This window comes from Eumetopias jubatus, unplaced genomic scaffold (assembly GCF_037043125.1).
Source record: "Eumetopias jubatus isolate StellerSeaLion01/CBP00866 unplaced genomic scaffold, mEumJub1_p1.0 scaffold_12, whole genome shotgun sequence".
NCBI classification, from domain to species: domain Eukaryota; kingdom Metazoa; phylum Chordata; class Mammalia; order Carnivora; family Otariidae; genus Eumetopias; species Eumetopias jubatus.
In genome coordinates, this window is record NW_028274818.1 from 46,389,354 (window position 1) to 46,406,950 (window position 17,597).

General features: G+C 35.9%; 1 protein-coding gene across 1 annotated transcript in view; it reads left to right on the forward strand.

The window, feature by feature from the left end:
* HMCN1 (hemicentin 1) overlaps positions 1-17,597 on the forward strand; it is a 467,830-nt gene that overhangs the window by 249,816 nt on the left and 200,417 nt on the right. The window contains exons 20-29 of the mRNA XM_028121561.2: positions 1,170-1,282; positions 3,219-3,378; positions 3,981-4,149; positions 6,914-7,041; positions 8,562-8,834; positions 9,398-9,493; positions 12,029-12,223; positions 13,277-13,407; positions 13,573-13,720; positions 15,684-15,810. Coding sequence (XP_027977362.2) covers positions 1,170-1,282; positions 3,219-3,378; positions 3,981-4,149; positions 6,914-7,041; positions 8,562-8,834; positions 9,398-9,493; positions 12,029-12,223; positions 13,277-13,407; positions 13,573-13,720; positions 15,684-15,810 — 1,540 coding nt within the window. The remainder of the gene's footprint in view (positions 1-1,169; positions 1,283-3,218; positions 3,379-3,980; positions 4,150-6,913; positions 7,042-8,561; positions 8,835-9,397; positions 9,494-12,028; positions 12,224-13,276; positions 13,408-13,572; positions 13,721-15,683; positions 15,811-17,597) is intronic.

The window sequence follows — 17,597 nt, forward strand, 5'->3', positions numbered from 1 at the left end:
TTGACTCTTCCATGATGATTCTGGAAATTAAATATGTTGCTTTAGAGAGTAGCCTGATGTAGAGTATCTGGGATTTTTGGCCAATTTTTTTTTTTTAAGAAAAATTATCTAAAGAGTAAACCTAGCCTTAGGAAAATACCAGGGTATAGCAAAGCTAAGCTTTCCAGGGAAGCTTATAAATGGAAGTCTCTGGTATCTCTTGTTCTGGCAAACTTCTCCTCCCAGGTAGCTGTGATAATTCTAGAGAAATTTGTCTCCAAAGCAAGAGACTCAGTGAGTGCATGAACCCTAGGAAGCCATTCCAGTCATCTTTCCAGGGGAGGGAAAAGAAACGCCTGGTATATATCGGGCTTGTATTGTGTTCCTTGCACTATGTTAAGAACTTTCATGTTGGGAACTTTGTTAATCAAATTCATTATTTTGAGAACATTGAGTATTGATAATTTTTCATATGCTAGTTGCCTATGATTCATTGAGATATGCACAGAATGTAATCATTAAGTCTTCCTTTTCCTTTTGCTTCTGCTCATATAATGTTAATTCTTCAGTTGCTTTCTAAAGTCAAAAGGTATGTTATTCTTCTTAGTGAAAACTACTGACTTAGATTCTGGTATTTTAGTCTTTTAAATGTAAACACCTAAGGCCTTGCAAATTTTATTGTTGAATTTCTTTTAAGAAAACATATCCTTATTTCTAGGTTAAATTTAGTAACTTGTTAAGTAGTTCCTGTGAATAATAGGTAGATATTAAATGTGTAGCGGTTAAACAGTCCATTTCTGTGACAGTGGGCTTGCGTCAGCTCACTGCAGCTTAATGGGTAAGGGACAATGATGAAAGGTCTGGTTAAATGTGTAACTGTCAGGATGTAATTCTACCTCGAGTTTCCAGGAAAACATGGATTTTCTTCAGTCTTATTTTTGTTAGGAAAGTTAACTTGCTATGCATAATGTACTACTTAACTTAAAGTTTTATTAAATTCTTCAGATTATAGTTACTGTTTTTACTTTATTACAGTTACTTACATGTTACCCTACATTTCTATCAGAAAATATTGTCTTAGCTAGTTTTTACAAATACATAGTCTATCCTAAAAACGTGCAACTTTAAAACATACGAGGCTAAACGGAACAACAGATGCTCAGATTCTGAGTATTGCATCCTTTTTTCAGTTCTGCCAACCATTCAGCATGGGCAGCAGGTACTCAGCACAATTGAAGGCATTCCAGTAACTCTACCATGCAAAGCAAGTGGAATTCCCAAGCCATCTATTATCTGGTCCAAGGTAAATGACCTACCAAGTGGTGTTTGTTAATGTTACATGTTATCACAACAATGTTTGAATATTTTTAATCCTACATGGGACTTGTGACTATACCACAGAATTTTATAAAAAGGAAAACCCATGCAGTCATACCACGTGGAAGGGGCCTTAAAATGTCCCTAGTGCAGTCACCTACCTGATGCTGGAGTTAACATTAGCAACACAACAGTGAACACAACATAACACCTTCTGCACACCAGGAGCTTTTCTAAATACTTTGCATGTTTGTAGCAGATCCTTTTTTACCCTTGCCACATCCCTGCAGCCCTTGTGATTTCAGCGCAGCTCCGGTGGACAGCTCCATGCACTCTGCCAGAGTCCCTCCCACTTCATGTGTGTGCCTCCCGGGTTTTTTGGACTCAGGACTTTGTCTCCAAAGTCCCATAAGGCCACTCAGCCTGTTCTTGGGTAGCCAGGAAGTGTAGGGGCAGTAACGCCTGTGGGGGGCAGGTATCCTATGTAAATGACCTGCTTCTCATCCATCAGAAGAATATGTCTTTCTGAGTTGCTTCTACATGGTTTCTCAAAGGATCCTCAGCACATGGAAGCTCATCAGCCCAGCCACAGAGGAAACAAGAGCACTGAAATCCTTTTTAACTTTCCTTCCTTCTGTGCCTCACTCTCCCACCCACCTGCTTGAGCCTCTGGGGATTACTTTCCCCACTAAACTTCTTGCCCCCAAATCTTTGTCTAAGACCCTGTTCTCTTAGGAAGCCAAAATAAGACATACACAGAACTCATTTATTTCCCTCTGTGTCCCTATCGTGAAGTTGTCTGGCTTCTACTTGTATTCTTGCAGTGAGGAAAAACCCATTTCCTAAGGAAGTCCTTTTCATCTTTGAACAGTCATGAAAACAGCATATATTTTCTGTAAATTAATTTAAATCTGGCAGCTGTAAGTAATATGAAATGATGGCATAATAACAAAATATGGCATTTGTATAATTAGTACTACATCCCAAGTATGTATGGTAAATACATGTATGTATGTATGTATGGTAAATACCATTTAAGTTTATATATCTAAAAAGCTCTGAAATATAAAATTGGTCCTGACATCTGTAAGTTAAATAAAAAGGTTAAGATTTCTGCATTCTGGACACAAAAATCCAGTGCTGTAGCGTCTGGTACTGTATAGAAGTTTAATGCATTTCAGGAAAATGTAAAAATGAAAGGCCAGAGTGGCCTTTGTGCTGTGATAAAGCACAGAGGTTAAGAGTTTGGGGTCCAGGGCGCCTGGGTGGCTCAGTTGGTTAAGCGACTGCCTTCGGCTCAGGTCATGATCCTGGGGTCCCGGGATCGAGTCCCACGTCGGGCTCCCTGCTCAGCGGGGAGTCTGCTTCTCCCTCTGACCTCTCTTCCTCGTGCTCTCTATCTCTCATTCTCTCTCTCTCTCTCAAATAAATAAATAAAATCTTTAAAAAAAAAAAAAGAGTTTGGGGTCCAGAGCCTGACTGCCAGGGTTCAAGTCCCAGCTCTACCACAGACTGACTGTTACTCCACGTCATCCCCAAGCTTTAATATTTTCATCTATAAAATGGTGATTATGGTAGTTCCTACTCATATAATTGTTTTGAATGTGAAAATAGTTAATTCATGTGAAGTGCTCAAAACAACAGTGCGTGCCTAACATAATCAACTGTCCCATTCATTACTATTACCATTATTCCCTCCATTTTTAAGTAGCTCTGGAACAAAGGGGACATGGTTCAGTATGAAGAAATACCGCCTTTGCTTTATTTGCTTAATTTTTCGTGTAAATAACTTACTTCAAATTAGCATTTTTTTTAATCTCGTATGTTCCCCCCATGGAGATCTTTTTCTTCCTCTCTTCCTTTTCCAGACGTGAAGTCACTCCTTTATTATCTTAAAAAACACTCTTTGTTGTGTTTTGCAGAAAGGGGAGCTGATTTCCACCAGCAGTGCTAAGTTTTCCGCAGGGGCTGACGGAAGTTTGTATGTGGTGTCACCTGGGGGTGAAGAGAGCGGGGAGTATGTCTGCACTGCCACCAATGCAGCTGGCTACGCCAAAAGGAAAGTGCAGCTGACCGTCTACGGTGAGAGCCCCCGGAGGAATGTTTTTCTTTGACACTGTCTGCCAGCGCCAAAACTCACATTTCTCTCCCAAATCATATTACAAGGGGCTGTTCTCCTAATGTGAACTGCATTTTGCAAAAACGCCTTTTTACTGCCAACCAACATCTCCTCTACTGAGATTCTTATTTAAAGGGAGAGTAATTGTATAGCTATTCGGAAAAATTTTGTGGTGTTTTCCTGAGGAGTATACTTATTGCACCCAACCAGCTTCAGAAACACCAGTTAGTTAAAACCCCTAGCAAAGCCAAACCTCAGCTATGTCTTGGTGAGCACTCTGCCTTGAGGGGTTCCTTGTACAAATGGCAGACTCTGAAAGGGCATTTCAGCTGACCTCTTCATTATATTACAAAAGGAAGAACTAAAAAGGGAAACTTTCTGGTCATTTTCCTTTCAGCTCTCGCTATAAATGTATCAATGGAAAGTATTCGATATGCCCTGAAACTTTGGAATAGACAGCAGCATCTTTTTGTACATTTTTAAAGAATATTAATAGTCCACATTTGAATGTAAGTTAAGTGTTTTCAATGTACTATTTCCCTTCCAAAACATGTGTTTATTTTAGTAAAGCCCAGAGTGTTTGGAGATCAACGAGGACTGTCCCAGGATAAGCCTGTTGAGATCTCCGTCCTTGCAGGGGAAGAGGTGACACTCCCATGTGAAGTAAAGAGCTTACCCCCACCCATCATTACCTGGGCCAAAGAGACCCAGCTCATCTCTCCATTCTCTCCAAGGTAGGGGATCTGGGATGAACTGCAACATGCGAAAACAGAATCTCTTAGGGCAGGAGGGTGTACCTATTCAGGTTTTCAGATATTTCAAAAAATAACTTTTAAATTTGGGATAATTCACACATATATCTGAGCCTACAGAAAATATATGTATACTTTCTAAATCACTCTTTAATATCGGGAATGCCAACACCCAACTTTGACATAAATTCCCACGGGTGCATATACAAGGTAGTTATTGAAATGGAGCATATTTGTGTGTATAGGACACATAGAATCTCATTAATCCCACAGGAGCAGTAAAACACAGTAAGTACTCTAATGTCTAAGACTTGACTTCCGTTAGATGGTTTTGTAAAAATTTTCTTGATTAAACCCTTAGACTTCTAAAGGCCCACTGAGACAATACATTTGATAGGCTAAGTGACACAGAAAGCAGAATGCCAGAGCCTTTAAGGTACCACCTTTGTTGCCATGCAGGTACAAGGTTAAATTTACCTCCACCACTTAAAGCTTGCCTGAAACTTTTGGCAATTTTTTTCAGTGGCCCTCCAAACCTTAGATTTCTTGTTTATAAAATGGAGTTCATATTTGCGCAAAAGGATTATATAAGATAATGTATATTCCACACCCCCTGTCTCTAGTTCTCAAGGAATAGTAACAATTACTATTTTAACTCAATATCATGCCAGAAGTAAATGGTGGAATAAGAATTATAGTTTCCAGCTCTGTTAAACTTACTGATGTATAGTTATGAAGCTATATGTTCATGCTACTGTAGTGTCCCACCCCTGGTGAGGGTAAGAAAGACAATTAAGAACTACATAAGCTTACTATTTCTTTGAAAAATATTTGCTTTGGATATTTTGAATGAAAGAAATACCGTATTACAGATACAGTTGAAGTTTCCTTGTTTTCCTCCCCGTTCTCTTTTCTCCCTTCCCAGGGCCAAATACTGCCACAGAATTCATGTGCTTTCTATGCATCCATTCTAAAACTGTAGAGGGCTCTTGTTTTCTGTGTTTTTACTTTTGCTTTTTGTGTCTGTTTTCAATTTGCTGTGTAACATATTAAATATTCTTATTATTCTGCTTGTTTTTTTAAGTCCACATTTTTTCATTTATTCATTTTTAACTACCATATACATATTCTACATTTTGTGTGTACATTTCCCAGTGTATGGACATTCAGGGTTTTGTTTGTTTCTCTTTGGTTTGGTTTTGGATTTTTAGTTTTACAAACAAGGCTTTTTAGTGAATATCGTTATGTATGTCTCTCTATATACACATGCATGAATTTCTTTAGGACTGGTACCTAGAGCTACAGTTTCTGGTCAGGATGAATTCCTACTTTCAGCTTTGTAGAAAATGCTAAATTGCTGTCCAAAGAGGCACTACTGGTTTACCTTTCTCCCATTACAATATAGGTGTACCTACTTCCCCGTTATCATCAATGCATGATGTTGATGGACTTAAACATTTTTGTTGTTCAGATGGGTGTGAAATGGTATCTTGCAACTATCTGAGTTTTCATGTGACTGACTTCCAGGGAGCCCAGAATGCTTTTACTTGTTTGTTGGCATTTGTGTCATCTGTGACTTGCCTCTCTTTAAGCCTGCTGCACAGATTTCTGGTGACTTGCTTGTCTTTTTCTAGTTGAATATAGAAATTGGGTCTGTATTCTTAATAACAGTCTTTTGTTGTATGTGTTGAAAATATCTTTTCTCAGACCACTGCAAGGCTTTTAATGTGTGATGTCTGATTATACAGAATTTTACATTTTTTTTTGTAGCTCGGTGTATTAATCTGTTTTTAAAACTTGTACTTTATGAAAGATATTAACATGGCCACCAGTGTTCTATTCTACTATTTTAAGTTTGTTTTTCACATTACGGACCTTAATCCATCTGAATTTTTATGTTGTGTCTAGTATGGGTAGTGCTCTATTTTTAGTTATTTATTTATTTTTCCCATGTGGAGAACCTGTTGCCCAACATCATTTTTGGAATAATCACCCCTTTCCTTGCTCTTTGTAATATCACCTCTGTTATTGCGTATTATATGTTGGATTCTCCTATATGCTTATTTCTTTTGGGGGGAATTCTGTCCTTAACTATTTATTCATTTTTCTGTCTCAGGGCCAGTAGAACAACTTTCTTTTTCCTAGGCTTATAAGAAATCTCGATATTAAACAGGTCTCTCTGGCCCTCTCCGCCTTAAAGCTATTTCAATACAATTAACATAATAACATTTTTATATGTAGATCTGGCTCACTCAACTACATTATTGTCCTGTAGGAAGAATATATTCAATAAATTTTTGAGAATTACGTATGTACCTTCTTTTGCCTTTATTTTAACACACTAAATTTTTTAATGAAGCATTGCAAAAAAAGCAATACAGTATTCAAAATATGTTCAAAACTTACTAAAATATATATTTGCTTTGTGTAGTCACAACTTAACAAGGCAGAGAGATATATAATTTTTTGATAATTTCAGGTCATTAAGTTAGATCTAAAAGTAAAAGAAAACTGATTTTATAGTTGTCAGAACGTCATACAGAATATATACACAATACAAAATATATACAAATACACAATATAATTATGAAAATTCCTGACTTTTAAAGTGTATATAAATAATATAGATGGGAGAATGGTTTCAAAAACTGCTTGCAGAGTAGTAATTTCACACTGAAGTGCAGCTGCATTGGAGATATTTAAATTCTCATGTTCTATGGTCTACTATGTGGTTTCTTTCTTTTAGACACACATTCCTCCCTTCTGGTTCAATGAAGATCATTGAGACCCGCGTTTCAGATAGTGGGATGTATCTTTGCGTTGCCACAAATATAGCTGGGAACGTGACTCAGTCTGTTAAATTAAATGTCCATGGTGAGTTTTGAAATGAAGACATATGATATCTGTGTACTGGCCACAGGAAAATCCGTCATACCAGTTTCTTTGATAGTTAATCTCTAAATTGTATATAGAGTAATTAGAGAAAAATTTTCTAAAATTGGAGACTTGTGATTTTTCTTTCCTTTGCTCTGGAAAGTTTATTTGCCATCTGTAGACAACTTTTCCCCTTTTCCTCAAATGAACAGTATTAAAATTTTGGCTCTCCATTTTACTAAATGTCTACAGTCACTTATGACAACTATTGATACAATGTAAAAAAAAGAAAATATGTTTAGACTGATGGCTTTTTGTGGAAGTGAATGTGGGTTCTCAAAGAAGAATTTACTAGTATTTGAATGGTCATTTTCAATATTCAGAGAATTCAGCAACTGAAAACATTCTGCTTCCTGGAACTGTTTAACTTTTTTAAAAACTTTCTAGTTAATCTGTTTTATTCCCTCAATTTTACCATAGTCTGTCCAAATATTTATTTATTCAACACATGCTTAGTGAGTACATACTCTGTCAGGCATTGTGTAGGTGCCAGATATTCAAATTTCAGGAAAAGATTTTCTCAGATAACATTGACCTGATTTCACTCTCAGATCAATCACTATAATAGTGTCCTATTTACCATGGGATTTGGGATCCAGTGAGAATTCCATCATTTCCTAGCTCTAGGGTATCTTGGGCATATTACCTAATCTCTCTTACCTTTAGTTTTCTCTTTCATAAAATGATAATAACAATCCTCTCAAAATTATAAGGTTGTTACAACCTTTAGAATGTATTGGTTAAATATTAAGTTTTAAAAAATGGACAGAGGGATGGGGCTTTTTAGCAATGTAAGGTACATAAATTCTAATGATATCCTTATGAGTCAAATTGATTCTGTAGTGTTAAAGCATGTATGTGGAAACGAATAATACTTGCCAATGTTTTGATTAATTATCTCATTTAAATTTCTAAAGGAAGGTAGATAAAGAGAAGTAATAGAGACTTGATTTTGATTTTCTTCTCTGAAATTAGCAAAGGTTTTTATGAGAAACTTTTCTTACTGTCTGGCTAAACCTTCTACAAAGACCACAAAAACTAGGAGTACCTGAAGAGAAATGCTTTTTCTTTTACTCCCTTATATTATAGAAATCATTGCCTTTTAAGAGGGTTTTAAACTTTAAAATTATTTATAAATTAAAGGAAACCTAACATTTTTAAACACTTGCCTTTTCCTCAAGTTTGGCATGAGGGATTTTATATTTATTATTGCCCATAATCCTTGCAGTGTACTGATATTGAAGAGGTTATTTTTGCCTGGATTATCAAGGAAACAGGCCTCAGGAAATTTACTGACTTGCCCTAGATCACACAGCTAGTAAGTGGACCCCTGAGCCTGGGTCCAAATCCTGAGATTGTTCCACTTTCTCATGCTGCCTCTTGGTAAGGAGTTCGCATTAAAAGTGAGAAGAGAAAGGAATTTTTTAAATTGAATTATTAATACTCAAAATTGTGTCTAGTTCCTCCAAAGATACAGCGTGGCCCTAAACTTATGAAAGTCCAAGTTGGTCAAAGAGTGGACGTTCCGTGCAACACTCAAGGGACGCCTCTTCCTGTAATCACGTGGTTTAAGGGCGGAAGTGCCTTGCTGGTTGACGGAGTGCAGCATGTTAGCAATTTAGATGGAACATTAAGCATCGACCAAGCCATGCTCTCTGATGCCGGCCTATATACATGTGTCGCTACTAACATAGCCGGCAGTGATGAAACGGAAATAACACTACAAGTCCAAGGTGATTTTTGGCACAGAAAAATATGTGTATGGTGGGGGTATATTATACAACCTGCTGGCATAAGCTGTTCTACTTTGAGTAGGCAGAAAGTAAGCAGATAAGTAAGAAATACAGGTCATGAGAAATACTATGTAGAAAATTAAAATCGGGTAATGCTCCCTGCAGTTGTCTACTTCAAAGATTTTATTTACTTGAGAGAGAGAGAGAGAAGAGAGAGAGAGAATCCCAAACAGACTCTGAGCGGAGCACAGAGCCCAAGGCAGGGCTTGATCTCATGACCCTGAGATTATGACTTGAGCCCAAATCAAGAGTCGGTCTCTTAACTGACTGGGCCACCCAGGCACCCTATAACTTGTCTTTTCTAGCGAAATATTTGACCGGATATTTTTAGCAGTTTGATACATGTACTGCAGTAAAGTGTCTGGCAGCTATAAATATGTGTCATATTTAGGAGAAGAATCAGGAAAGATAGCAGTTCACCAGTGTAGCTGGTGGATGATGCTTCAAGAGAGTTTGATATTGCTTAAGGAAAGCCTATGATAATGCATTTATTTTTCTAATAGAACTACCTACACTAGAAGACCTAGAACCTCCATATAACACTCCATTCCAAGAAAGAGTGGCCAATGAACGCATTGCATTTCCATGTCCTGCAAAAGGTGTGTAGTCCTTGGACGTATGGGCATTAGCATAATGTTATATTATTCCAGAATTCTCTGTTGAACCCAAAGTATCTTTTTGAAAAGATCCACTTGTCAGTCCTTGTTATAACATTTGGGCATTAATCCTTCTTTTAAATAACAGCTCTTTGAATAGGTGTTTTTGCCTCACAGGTGTTTTATTTACTTCAGTGGAAAAGCCTTCTGTTCTTCCAAGCTTGCCCTATCTACTGTGTTTCCCAAGTCATTCAGGCTCCTTCCTGTCACTTCTTAGTTCATTCGGTTTTGATAGGATTTCTCTTTAAAATGTGATAGCTAGAGCTATTCAGAATTTTCTGCATTTATCTCACTCAGAGGTATGATTTAGGACTAACCCCCTGTTTGTTCTGGATACTGCTCTTCTAGAAACCCTTTTTCTTGGATTTACCCTCTACTGGTAATCCTAAAGCTCAGGTTCTAACTTGACACTCTGGGGCTTATCCAGACCCCTTTTACCTCCCTGAATTTCTGGGCTTTCTATCCCCCCATGTTTACGGGCAGGAAACTGTTACTATTTTCCCTCAGGGGGATGTGAAAGAGGCATTGTCACTATCAGCCTTACTCTGGATGCCAGAGTAAGTTCAGAAGTAAGTAGGTGGTTCAGAACGTCCTCTTTTTCATGTTTGCTTTCATCCACAGTGACTCAACAGGTCTACAGCAGTTCTGGCAAATTCCAGACAGTATTCTTTCCATCACCTCCATGCAGCTGGTACCATCAGTGCTCCCACAAAGGCCTCTTAGCGATTGTTCCTGGAGGCAGCAGCAGATGAAGGGTCTCATGGCTGTTCCTGCTTCTGTAGCAAGATTTTGCATCTCTCCACAGTGGCTCTCACCAATGGTTTTTTTCTACCAGCATTACAAGAGAACTTAAACAAGCTTTTCACGTATCAAGATAATTATCAGTAACTATCCCCATAGCAGTGAGGGGGGAGGCAAGGCCTGGAGAGGAGACCCTTCGAGGGTTTAAGTTCAGGTATTTGCAATGAGTATTCGATGCCTCTGGATCGCTACCAGTAGCACTGTTGCTCTTTGCTCTCTGTTGGATCCCAGACTCCAGCGCTGGCTTAGACTTCCCTTTTCCCAGCTGTTTTGACTTGCCTTTTACACTCTGAAAAACCACCTCTTAGGTTCTCCATTGTCACCTGGGTTATAATTCTTAGGTTCATTTAAAGTAGCTACATGCCTTTTCATTGTCTTGTGCAACAAATTTCATCTTGTACATGATGGTTCCACCATTTATAAGTTAAAGATAATACAACTTCTTTTGCTCACTTGTTTAATTTTTCATTTACTCACTCAACAAGCATTCATTGAGAAGTCTGATTGAAATGCATAAAGGAATGAGTGGCATGTGAAGAAATGAAGCAATGATTATACCCCTTTCTTTTCTTTGACAACATAGAAAACTGTAGTCCATCTGTTCACCTTCTCTTTCTCATCAGTCAGCTTTTTACTGTTAGCACAATGAAATAGGCCAATCTTTTTGTTTTATTTTTTTTCCTCATAAATACAACTTTCATAGTCACTTTGATAAGTCCTTAACTCAATTTCAGTTTAGCCTTAGCCACATGTTTTATATATTCTGCCATTCTTTTGTAATTGTCTTGGATTAAAGTACTTGGATGCCAGTACTTTAATATTTTTTATTGTCCTTTAATATAAGATTATTAACAATGTCAGGCAACCACATTAATTTGATATCCTTTCTTTTTATTTTTATAGGTATTAATTAAATTTTGAAAGTACTTAGACTAGTGCCTGACACATCGTTTGCTAAATAAATACATTCTTAATATAGAATTAATGTTTGTTTATTTCCAGTATGTGCTTTTGGCTCTATTACATACTTCAAGATGGTTTTATCACTTCCACTCATCAGCACATCATTTCCACTTATTCATAAATAAATCTAGGAAATCAGTCTTGCTCTCTGCTTTCCCAATTTTCTTTTCAGTATAAAAAGTCAAGAATTGTTCCTATTGTCCTTTGTTTAACAGCATGAGATCACCAAATGTGTTAGTAGTAAAATTTCCTCATCTCTACTATATAAAGCATCGCTTCTGCACTTATGACCCTACTTGGTTGGGCAATCTTTATGTTGTATTCCTGTGATAGCCTCTTGCTTTTTGTTCTTCATTTATTTTTACCCCCAAACTCTCTTCATTTTGATCAATATAGTTTTTTCCCCACTAATTACCATGAACTCACACAAGAAAATGCTTTGGTTTGCTTACTGTCTTCTGAAAGTCTTGATAAAGACAACTTGCTCGAAGTCTACAGTAGAGATCACAGGTCTCTTGAGACTGATCAGAAATTAGAGGCATTAAATACCATAATCTCTTTGAAATTTCATGCCAGGAGAAATATCTTGAGAGTAGCATAGTACCTTAGAGTACAAATTATAGTCATAACAAAGTTTTTGTTTCTTCTCAATGTATTTAATAATGATTACTAATTTTATTATAAAATACCACAAAACTCTGATTTCTTGTTTAGGGACCCCCAAACCAACCATCAAATGGATATGGAATGGTAGGGAGCTGACGGGCAGAGAGCCTGGTATTTCTGTTTTGGAAGATGGCACATTGTTGGTTATTGCTTCTGTTACACCCTCTGACAATGGGGACTACATCTGTGTGGCAGTCAATGAAGCTGGAACCACAGAAAAAAAATATAACCTCAAAGTCCATGGTAAACATAGATAAAATACCAAAATCATATACTTGAATATGTGACATTTTCTGTCTTAATATTTGTAAGTTATTCTTTCAATGTAGTATTATTTAATATTAATGTGAATAGAATGTTATCAAAAGGAAATTGATAATCTGATTGCATTGGTTAATTGATTGATTTAAAATTTCATGTAATTTTTTATTGTGACTTTATTTAAAATTCAGTAGTAGAATAGTCAAAAAGTTTTATGACCTAAGCTAAGCTATCTACTTACCCTCCCTAATGGCAAAGAAATTTAACTTTGTGTGTGTGTGTGTGTGTGTGTGTGTGTACGTGTATTTTCCCAGAGATATTTTATATGTAACAAGGAAATATGAATATATATTTTATCCTCTTTTTGTGTATAAAAAGGTACATATATATATAGAAGAACATTGTATCCATTACTCTACACCTTGTCTATTTTACTAAAATATCTATCTTGGGGATTATTCATTATTCCTAACTCTTATTTATACCTATATAGCATCCCACTGTATGGCTATGCCATGATTTCCTTAACCTTCATCTATTAATGGTGAACATTTAGATGTTACCAATTATTTGTTATTATAAGTAACACTTTAATGAAATATTTGTACATTGGTCATTTTGCATCAGTCACAGGTTATGTTCATTTTAAAATTTCATGGTTATTGACTTCCATAGACACTGGTCAATATGCACTTCCATCAGCAAAGTAGTGAGTCCCTCTCGTGACTTCATTAAGACCCTAGCAGTTTACATTTTGAGTGGTATGCAGAATAACTAGTTTCTCCCTTAAATTTATCCTAAGTTTTATCCTCACTTCAAAACTCTGAACTGTTAATTAAAGTAAAACTTTAATAAGAGTTATTTATACATATATTGGTCAAGATTTTTCCTTTTATGTTAAGGCATGTGCTTAAATATGACCAGCCTTTCTAGCTATCAGATATCTTAGAATTTGCTTTCTAAAGGCCTGTGTAAAGAAACGTCATAAGTAACATTTATTACAAAATTATCTAGCCATGACTCCTCTTTTTGCAGTTCCTCCAGTAATTAAAGATAAAGAACAAATAACAAACGTATCTGTGTTGGTCAATCAGCTGACCAATCTCTTTTGTGAAGTTGAAGGTACTCCTTCTCCCATCATTATGTGGTACAAAGATGACATCCAGGTAAATGAAGACATCAGAATATGTATAATTCCTTGCCTCTGCCTCTGAAATAAATCATTCAAATGTGACTTTCTTATTAATAATGATATAAAACTTCTGCGTCAATTCCTAATTGTGCATTTGTATTGGGATTGGAAATAACACTGACCATTTTGGCCTTTGAAGGTGACTGAAAGCAGCACTACTCAGATTGTGAACAATGGGAAGATATTAAAGCTCTTCAAAGTCACTCCAGAGGATGCAGGAAGATATTCCTGCAAAGCAGTTAATATTGCAGGCACTTCTCAGAAGTATTTTAACATCGATGTGTTAGGTAAGGGAAACAGTCTTTTAAAAATGCTACAATTTTCAGATGCGTTTCTTATAATAGGATGGAGCTGACAGTTATGAAAGAGCAAAGAGATTAAAAAATTGAAAAGAGAAATATCATTTGTTTCACTCTTTCATTATTTTTGTCTTTAATATTGGTTAACCGGAATCATATGTTATAGAATATTTTAAGTTTTTTATTATTTATCATAGAGATGTCTGTGGATATTTGGTACTATCTTATGCATAAAATAATAAATTACTACTCTTGTTGATTTCTCCCATTAGGTAGGCAGGAAATTCTCTGGGAAGTAATTATACAGGATGATGCAGAGTAAAACTCATTAATGCTCTTGACACATGAAGCTGCTAGATTGTAACTTGAACTGGAGAAAAGTAGCAAATGCACCTTTCCCTGCAATTCTAATTAACTCATAACTAAATCACCTCTGCCCTGATCCTAATTAAGAGGGGAAAATTCTGAGTGTGGGTAGAGGAATTGAGATATAAGACATTTAGAAAATTTTAATAGTACTCATAAATTTAAAATTTTATAATTTTAGTTTATGAAATTATATTTGCCAATTAAAGTTTACTTTGTGATAAAATGACTTCCACCCTTTTCAATATTTTGTTCATCCATATGGGCATATGTTTCTAAGTCTGGGAATGATGCTGCATTCAAATAACCATTTTTAAGCTGCTTCAGCATAAAAATAATCCCTCTCATTAGTCTTCTCAGAGCCTGAAATACTTTGCATTTCCTCTACCAAAATTATTCTTATAATATTTAAGTACAGGCTATAAAAAACAAACTAAGTAATCTTTTTCTATCATTAGTCACACTGGCATTATTTCTCTTGGCATTCATTTACTTTGAATTCTGTGTGCTGATGACTCCCAAATTTTTATTTCCAGCTCAGACTTCTTCCCTGAGCTCTAAGAATATATATCTCATCTTTTCCACAGTGTCTTAACTCAATGTCTTCGGGGCATATCAAACAGAAAGGTCTCAGTGAACATCTGTTCATCTGGGGTCATCTTCAGTGATCCCCATCACAGTGCAAAACATGTCCATCCACCCACTTGCTTCTGCTAGAACCTAGCACTCATTCTTTCCATCTACCTCTCCCCAACTCCTTAAATGTATCTACATCCTGTCAAGTCTACTTCCTAATCCAATGTTGAACTATCTACTTCCTTTCATTTCTAACTGTGAAAGTATCATCATTTATAAGCCAAATTAATGTAGTAACCTCTGAACTGCTCCCCTTCATCCACTCTTTGCCACTCAAATCCATTCTTCATCCCCCAGCCAATGTGGTCTTAAAACAAAAATCTGATCACACCCCTCCTCTACTGAGGGAGCTACTTTGGTTGTTGGTCATTGCCCTGAAGATGAAGGCCAAACATCTTAACATGATATGAAGGGAGAGGATTTCAAAGTCAGGGAAGCGTACAAGAATTCTTCAATATTTTAGTAATTCTGAGAAGAAAAACTAGCATAGTCATTTCCACAGGTCTTCTATCCAATTGTAGCATAGAGGCCCTTTAAAAGAAATAAGGGTAATATACTTCAAACAGCACTATGTTATAATATGTAGAATTTGAACATTATAAAATTAATGTTGATGCCATTTGTTATCTAAAATGTATAACAGTAATAAATTGCATTATATGAGCTTCACTGCTCATTTATATTCTCAACTCCTTTTGCACTCCTCAAAATGAGTTAGTTTTTGCAGGTAATTGTCCTGCTAGTGAATCTTTCATGAATGTGTTCCTATATTTAAATTTAGCATTTGGGTGGGTCCACAGATGCAATATGAAAAGTATTGTTGTGTGTTATTTTATTTGTAATATTAAAATCTTATTGAAATACTGTAGAAGTCAATAATAATCTGCTCTTCCTACCCCCCACTTTTTTGTGAAGTCATAGATTTTCATGATAAAATGTTTTGTTCAAGTCCCACCCACCATAATAGGTGCCAGCTCCCCAAATGAAGTCTCTGTTGTCCTCAACCATGACATCACCCTCGAATGCCAAGTCAAAGGCACCCCTTTCCCCATTATTCACTGGTTCAAAGATGGCAAGTGAGTACCCTTTCTCTATTTGTTGCAAGGGTCCAACTGATAGGAAATACATGTGTAAATGCTTATGGATTTTCTCCCTTTCAATTATTTTAAACACAAATATTATTAAATGAACATGAAGGAAAAACAATATTATTCAAAAACTTGTCTCAAAGTCTTGTAATACCTTTTATTCTTATGAATTATAAGAACTTTATAAATGCCAGAAACTTATTTTAGAAACATAGAGGCACTCAAATTTACTGTACACTAAATACTCTGCCCAAAGGCTTGGAATAAAAAATGAAAAATGTAAGCTTCAAATGCAGATAATTTTGCCTTTACATGGAACTATTTGACTTACGAAAAAAGAAAATTTTTATGACAAGATGAATACTTAAGCTAGTTCTATAAATGTAGAAAAAGGAACAGTCACAGAAGAGCAATAGATACTTCCCAGACTTCATGTTCAAGGGCTACTGAGGTTTGCCCACACTGATACAGCTGCAGTGATTCATATTGTTCTTGAGAGCTTATTTTTCACAGCATGGTCACAGTTCAAGTATTATTATGGTTTTTGAGAGCAGGTGTCTAAGACTTAAGAGTAAAGATTTGCATTGTATAGAATAAAGTATGCAACTATGTATAAGTAAAGTATGCAAACTTCTTTATAAATCAATAAAAAAGACAAGAGAAAAATGAATGGAGGATATAAACTGGCAATTTAAAAATTTGTAGTTAAGCAATAAATGTATTAAAAGATGCTCTAGAGAGTATTATGCTAATGAAATAAGTCAGTCAGAGAAAGACAAATACTATATGATTTCACTCATATGTAGAACTTAGGAAACAAAACTGATGAACATAGAGGGGGAAGAAAGAGAGGCTAACAATAAAGCTGACTCTTAACTATAGAGAACAAACAAGGTTGCTGGAGGGGAGGTGGGCCAGGAGATGGGTTAAATGGATGATGGGTATTAAGGGGGACACTTGTTATAATGAGGACTGGGTGTTGTATGTAAGTGATGAATCACTTAATCTTACATGTGACACAAATATTACACTGTATGTTAACTAACTGGGATTTAAATAAAACTTGGAAGAAAAAAGAAAAAGAGGCTCACTCTCAATAATTTGGAGAATATAAACAAAAATCAGGTCAGATTGGCAAATAAATAAGTGTATAAATAAATATATAAAGGTTTGAACAATGTCAAGGGTTGGCTAGAGTGTGGGAAATCAGGATGTAATACTATGTTGCAGAGAATGTAAATTAGTACTCTGTAAGGCTATTTGTTGATATCTATTAAAATTTGAATGCCCTTATGCTGTAATGCAGCAAATACACTTTCAGGATTTAGGAGAGAGAAGTAAGAATTCACGCGGATCCACAGGAGGGCTTGTACCACAGTAGGTAATATTCCTAAAACACTGTGGTGGCAGAAAAGTGAAAACTGCCTAATACCCAACATTAGGAGATGGGTAGAAAACTTACAGCATAGTCATATTGTGAAATACTGTGCAGCAATTAAAAAGAGTAAGATCAAGCTGTAGGTACCAAAAATATCTCTACAGCTATTGCTAAGTGAAAAGAGAAGTAGAAGAAAGCAATACCATTTACAAACTAGATTCTTTTGGGAAGACGTTTAAGAGTGAAAATGTTTAGAAAAAAACATGTTGAAGAATACAAACCAAACTTACAATGGTGAGATGTCTAGATAGAAGACTCACATTAGGGGTAATAAATCAAGAGGACCTTTTCTTATTATAATACTTTTTTGTTTAAATTTTTATGTTACTTGCATAAT